The sequence below is a fragment of the Austrofundulus limnaeus genome, unplaced genomic scaffold, assembly GCF_001266775.1.
Source record: "Austrofundulus limnaeus strain Quisiro unplaced genomic scaffold, Austrofundulus_limnaeus-1.0 Scaffold52, whole genome shotgun sequence".
NCBI classification, from domain to species: domain Eukaryota; kingdom Metazoa; phylum Chordata; class Actinopteri; order Cyprinodontiformes; family Rivulidae; genus Austrofundulus; species Austrofundulus limnaeus.
This window is the reverse complement of record NW_013952454.1, coordinates 353,627-360,497: the sequence shown is the minus strand read 5'-3', so window position 1 is coordinate 360,497 and position 6,871 is coordinate 353,627. Positions and strand designations below refer to the sequence as shown.

At 37.6% G+C, this 6,871-nt stretch overlaps 1 protein-coding gene across 1 annotated transcript in view; it reads right to left on the bottom strand.

The window, feature by feature from the left end:
* st14 (ST14 transmembrane serine protease matriptase) overlaps positions 1 to 6,871 on the bottom strand; it is a gene marked incomplete in the record, with an annotated part of 40,963 nt that overhangs the window by 7,310 nt on the left and 26,782 nt on the right. The window contains 6 exon segments of the mRNA XM_014008695.1: positions 419 to 538; positions 1,530 to 1,643; positions 3,895 to 4,002; positions 4,637 to 4,741; positions 5,077 to 5,207; positions 6,416 to 6,525. Coding sequence (XP_013864149.1) covers positions 419 to 538; positions 1,530 to 1,643; positions 3,895 to 4,002; positions 4,637 to 4,741; positions 5,077 to 5,207; positions 6,416 to 6,525 — 688 coding nt within the window.

Here is a 6,871-nt window from a genome sequence, read left to right as displayed (position 1 = left end):
GGGGGTTACAGCGGAGTGAAAAATGTGAAAATTAAGTGAAATAAATCTGAGAATAAGATTAACTTTTCATGAAGGTGCTCATGACACAAATACTGGATGAAAGTCTTAATAAGACACACTGGCATGTTGACTAATAAAAATAAAAAAGTAGAAATGGAAATGCAGACACGCCCCGAGGCTTTAATGAAGGAAAAAAATAATAATTTAACTTCAGACATGGCAAGAGCAGCCTTCAAAGAAGAATGAAATAAATAAACAGCCAAGGCCTCCAGGCTTTTTCCCTAACAGGCGTGTGGCTCAACTTCACTTCTATAATCTAACTTGAATGACACTGACAAGATTAGGTCCACTTTCAGCTATTTTTAAAAAAAGGTGAAGTAGGGAAAAATAAAAAAAGATGATTTTAAATTTCACTCACCACAGATGGCCTCGTCTGATTTGTCGACGCAGTCGTCGACGCGGTCACATTCGGCGTTCACCTTGTTGACACAGTCGCCGTTCGCACACGTGAAGCTGTAGTTGGAGCACAGACCYGGGGCTGTGGAGGTTGGGGGTGGGAGACAGGTTTCAAAGTGAAAACACACATTTAACCAGTAAAATACTGTGCAATCAGCGAGGCTTCAAAGTGAGGCTTGAATGCACAATGCACTGTGATTGAGGAGCAGATTGCATTGATTGGGCGTATTGATTGGGATTAAGGTCCAATATCCCTCTTTATTCACAGAAGTGAAAATCAAAAGGAAATGCAATCGTGCCCTCTGTGTGCGTCTAGGACTGGGGGAGACTGAATCGAGGGGGGGAACTGATGAAGAGTAAAAGAGGAGAAGAAAATGAAATGAGTAAAAAAAAGTACTAAAAAAAGCAAAGTACTCTGAAGACTAAGCTGAAGTCTTGATGACATCTTTGTTAAACCTACAACTTTGCTGTGCTGTAAACTACTTAACGTTCTGTGTAACAAGATATAAAAAGTTTAAATCCACGTAGGAGTATCAGGGCTACACTACAAGAATCTTTTTTTATTTTACGAGAAAAAAAGTCATACAGGAATAAAGTTGAAATATTATGAGAATAAAGTCATAACATTACCAGAAAAAATTCGGACTATTACTTGTAAAAAGTTGTACATGTATAAACTCAAAATATTAGGAGAATAAATTCATAATCTTAGGAGAAAAAAAATCATACAAGAATGAAGTCAAAATATCACCAGAATAAAGTCGTAATATTACGAGAACTCCTATTTAAAAAAGCTTACCACTGTGTGAATGTTGGGCATGTTTTAAGTTATGCTTTGGCATCAATATTATTTAAACTGACTGTGACCCAAAAGTAATTAGGTTCTACTTCAGAAACAAAGAGACGCGCATTGCCGGCTGTCCATATGAGGAAAATGGAAAAGTCATGCAAGATCATGAGTTTTTGTTATAATACAAAAAATAAAAAAAATTGCAATATTGCATTGTGTGGTTCTAATACTCTGTTGTACTGAAGAGGGCACAGACTGGCTGGAAATGAGTATTACCACTTACAGCTTTTACAAGAGGCCTCATCACTTCCGTCATCGCAGTCTTTCCTACTGTTGCAGACGACATCTTGAGGCAGACAAACTCCGGTCCCACAGCGCCACTCGTTTGGCTCGCAGCCTGAAACCGATGAAATGCATTTATTTAAAAAAACATGCATGTATTTTAAATAATAATAATAATAATAATAATAATAATAAATAAATAAATAAAGCTGCAGCAGTAATGAAAAATAACATCTGTCTCCATACTTCTTGCATGCATTACACATAAAAAATAAAAATAACAGGTCAGAAACAACACTAGTAACCTTTAGCACAACTAGCATAGCATTTAACAGGTTTTGGATCTCTGCATTACGACGACAGTTTTGATGTGTTGAACTAGTGTTTATAATATCTCCCCCTGTTGTAGATAGTTTCTTGAATGACATCTGAAGAAATATTTCTTACTTCTGAGTGCACTCCTGAGATAATAGGTAGTTCGAGCGAGGCTGAGATTAAAGAGAATTGCTGCCATTTTAAAACAACTCAAATCTCAAGTACTTCATTATAATACCAACAGTTTTTATAAACCTTTACACAATCATCAGTTCTGCATTATTAAGTTATTTACGTAGAAGTTTCTGTTTATTTCCATGTGCAGATAGTAGCAGCAAGTAGCTACAGCGCTTCCAGACGCAACATTTCTGGCTGTGCTTTAAATTCAAGGCCGACCAATACGATTTGTTTTATGGCCAAATCTAATCTTCAGAGTTTAGAGTAGCTGATGTCTGACATACATGCCACAGTACCTTTATTTCAACCTTTAAGAAAAATGACAACTGTTTAACTTAAACGTAAATGATCAATAGACGGTACTTATCAGTGGTGGGCAGCGCTAATCCAAAAATTAGCTCCACAATTTCTAAACAGCTTATGAAAATATTTAGGTCTACAACTTCAAAAGCGCTTATGCATAGAAAAACTAGCAGAACCTAATTTTAAAGCGCACTTTCAATTTGACACTTACTAGCTGGCAATAATTCATGTACAATATATGCGCAACACTGCCAACTAGCAGTGTATGAACTCTTTTACAGCTTAATCCTACAACCGCCGATAGCTGGGGATGTGATTTCCTGAAACAGAACTTGGGCTCCTGGTGTAATAATTAAAAAGTTGTTGAGGATTGCTAGTTCAGCTGATTCTTTGTTTTTCTTTTGTTTAAAGGTAAAGGTGCTTTATTTGTCATCAGTGTATGTTTCCACACAATGACGAAATTGTGCTCGAAATTGTGCTCTGCATTTAACCCATCCACACCCAAGTGGAGCAGCGGGCAGCCATGTGAGGCGCCCGGGGAGCAGTTAGGGTTAGGTGTCTTGCTCAAGGACACCACCACATGTGGGTATGGCGGGGAGTCGAACCTAAGACTTTCGGGTCCCAAGCCGGCTGCTCTACCACTACACCACAGCTGCCCATTTGTTGTAGAGTTTTCATTAAAGAAGCATCAATAAAGTAATTTTAAAACTGTTAATTGGAAAACTGAAGCGATGCATTCTGGGTACATGACGGATTTGATTTGTGACGGGAAACGAAAGCACGAAGCACAGGAAACTATCTGCGAACTTCAAAATAAGAGCATGGATTTGAAAGTTTTCCATGTAGTTGCTCCAGTTGACCACTAGATGTCTGTCTTCATCAGCATAACATCTTTAAATCATTTCTGAGTCTCTAACCCCGTTGGCGGATTGCTTCGACCAATTATGTCAAGAATTGAGCTCCAGCATTTAAACTTTTTTTTTAAAAAGGCGCTCCGATTGTAAAGTATAATAAATCAATACATTCAAAATTTTAGTATGTATTACAAACGTTAACTGTTTTAACTGGGACAGGGCGTTCTAAACATTGCCTTCCTGCTACGAAAGCAGACACAAAGCATTGTGCGAAATCAGAAACGTGACCGAGAGCAACAAGCATTTTAATTTTAGAAAGTGCAAATCCGCTWATGAATTCTAAAAATTAGTAAGACCGCTAAAGCGCAAACAAAATATTTAGGTCTGCAATTAGCAGATTTGCGCTTTAGCGGGCTGGTGCCCACCACTGCTACTTATATACTTAAAAATGTTTATAAATTAGAATCTGACTGAAATACTAGGTTTTAGAGCCTGGAGTTGTTTTGAGACAGCAAAAAACTACTTTGTTCTTGGACTCGCTCAGACTAGCAGTTAGCTCGTCTGTCTAGTCAGAATCCATAGATTTTTGTTTTTAAATCTTTCCATAAAATCTACTTAAAAAATTAACAATCTATTGTTTTCATGTTRGCCTGCCCACCTGAAAATGAAGAGGCTTTGATTGCCTAAACTGAACTTCCAAACGATGGGAACACTTACTGCACTGTTTCTCGTCGCTCCCGTCTCCACAGTCGTTGACACGATCACACACATAGAGCAGTGGTTTGCACAAACCATTCGCACACGAAAACTGGTCCTTGTCGCATTCTGAAAAAAAAAAGAAGAACAGAAATGACCTCAAAACAACAGCAATAAATCATTTGGAAATCATTGGCTCAGCAGCATCAGACAGTGATGGCACTCCAGATAGATCAAAACTGACATTTTGCAAAAATATCAACATCTTAGGAACAACCAGAGCTCACTATTTAACAAACTCAGAGTGGCTCATTTAACAAGTGTATGAGGACGGAGCGAGAGCTTAAAAAGACACGTTTTAGTAGGTCGGTGCACCATTTCTTGGCCATTAGCACTGAATGATTTCCAAGAGTCTGGTAACCTCGCACTGAGGAGTGGATAAGATATGATCTCGCTCATAAAAACCACAGCTTGTCATTTTTATGCTCCTCAGATTTTGTTATCTCAGGACAGATGCAGGCTAAGTGTCTCCCCCCTCCTCCCTTCCTCATCCAGCCGTTTTGCTGAGCTAAGCTTCCCGACTGCTGGCAACATTTAGCAGAATGATATGAACATGGTATCATTCTTCTTATCAAACCCTCAGCAAAAAAAAAAAACAAAAACACTAAGAGTTGCTTTTTTTTCCTAATGGCAAACTATTTCTTTAAAGAAATGAGAACTTGAAAACGATAAAAGGAAAAAAAAAGTGTTTCGGACTGCTTACTGCAGTTTGCCTCGTCGCTCATGTCGCCACAGTCGTTCCAGCCGTCACACTGTAGTGATTTAGAGATGCATATGCCAGACTTGCAGGAGAACTTGCCTGGGCAAGCTGCTCACATAAAAGAAAAAAAGATCAAATAGTTAAGACCAATTTAGTACAAGGGATGGGACCGTTCGCAACATCGCTGCAATTATAAACCAATTTTGGTCAAACATGGAAAAAACATTAAAAGCAGTGTCCTCCTGTGTGACTGTTCRGATGTAACGATAAGATCTTTGCTGATTAGTTGAACTCATACGCTCATATCAATCATATCTGTTTGAGTCGGCCTTCTCCATTGTTTTGAGTCTTAGTCGTTACTCGCAGTCTCTGTCCTGATGTAGTGTTTCATCCATCTTACAAACTGTTGTGTATGTTTGAGAGAGAGRRAAAAAGCAACTCACGGTTCWTGGGGTCGTAGGCGCTGTACTCTGCACTGAAGCCTTTGTCTGTATAGGACTCATCAGAGTGAAAAAACACTTCCAAGATGTTCGTGTCGCTGGTCAGAGCCAAATTAGTCAGTTCTCCACAATACCTGGGACACAAAATATTTTCACACGAGGTTTGACTAGTGGTGTCCTGAAACCAGTTACCGAGACTAAACATGCTCAAAATGTCCCAATACAAACACCGGTAGAAATACTGGGATTGTAGTATCACTAGTCCATTGAATGTCTTACAGTTTACATTTCAACCACTCTAAATGGATCAAATCAAATATACAGTATCTGTTTTTGTTGGAAAATTTTAACAGGGTTCCCACAACTTGGTCAACATCAAATTCAAGGACCTTTCAAGGACTTTCCAGTACCAATTTCCTCAAATTGAAGAACCATGCTCGATGTCAATTACCTAATGTTACCAATAAGCAGGTTTAATATCATGTAAATTCAATTTAAGCAAAGAAGTTGTTGAGTTAGAATCAATGGAATAAAGTGGATTAAATGTAAACCCTACATTCATGTCCACAATATAAGAAAATGTAATTATGCAATTCACCAACACGCCTGTGAGAAGATGGCATGCATGATTCATGTGCTGTTACACAAACATTAACTAAACACAGGAATAAACATTGCAGTGCCGAACAAACAAAAAACAACAATACATTGTTACTGGTTGAAAATCACGTCAGTTTACCGTAATCCAGAGTTATCTACCGCTACAAATGTAAGACTTTATTTTATTTTATTATTATTTTCTTATTATTATAATTTTTTTTTTTTTTTTTACAGATGATGAAAATCAGTCATGTGAATAGAGAACTTCAATCCCCAAAAAACATTCAAGGACTTTCAAGGACAAGTGTAATTTTTGGCTGTTTTCACAAACTTTCTAGGGTCTTGGAATGTTTTTTTTAATTCACAAACTTTCAAGGATTTCAAGGACCTGTGGGAACCCTGTTTTAAAGACTTTCTTTCAACTTGAATAATCTTCAAACACGTAAAACAAACTTTAACATACTAAATGGAGTATTTATATCAGTATCGAGGCACTGAAAAACTACTTGTAATGATGCAGTATCAGTATAAGGACAATACTACTTTTAGGAACTTTTTAACTTCATAAAAACTTTAATTTAAATTAATATTTTTTATTTGTATGTTTATTTATTTATTTAGTAGTCTATCCAGCATGAGAACATGACCAAAACTCCTTTCTCTCGCCCACGTTCAGTTTTCCTTGTGTACTGTGTTTTAAGCACCACCTGCCACTGAAACAGAGGAGTAAATCAAGTCTTACTTGTTAGCCATGATTTCCACGTAATCTTTGTGACACCTACGGATGTCCACCCCCGGTTCTTTCATGCGGAACATGTTGAACTTCACTCGAACTTTTTGCCCCTCGCTGACCTACGACACAGAACAGGTCCCATATCGACAAAGTTTACAGTGGGTAAAATAAGTATTGAACACGTCACCATTTTTCTCAGTAAATATATTACTAGAGGTGCTAATGACATAAAATTTTCACCAGATGTCGGTAACAACCCAAGTGATCCATACATACAAAGAAATCAAATGTCCAGAAATGAAGTTATTTGTAATAATGTGGAATGGCACAGGGAAAAAGTATTGAACACACTTACTGAAATTTATCTAATACTTTGTAAAAAAAAAAAGGCCTTTGTTGTCAATGACAGCTTCAAGACGCCTCCTGTATGGAGAAACTAGTGGCATGCATTGCTCAGGTGTGATT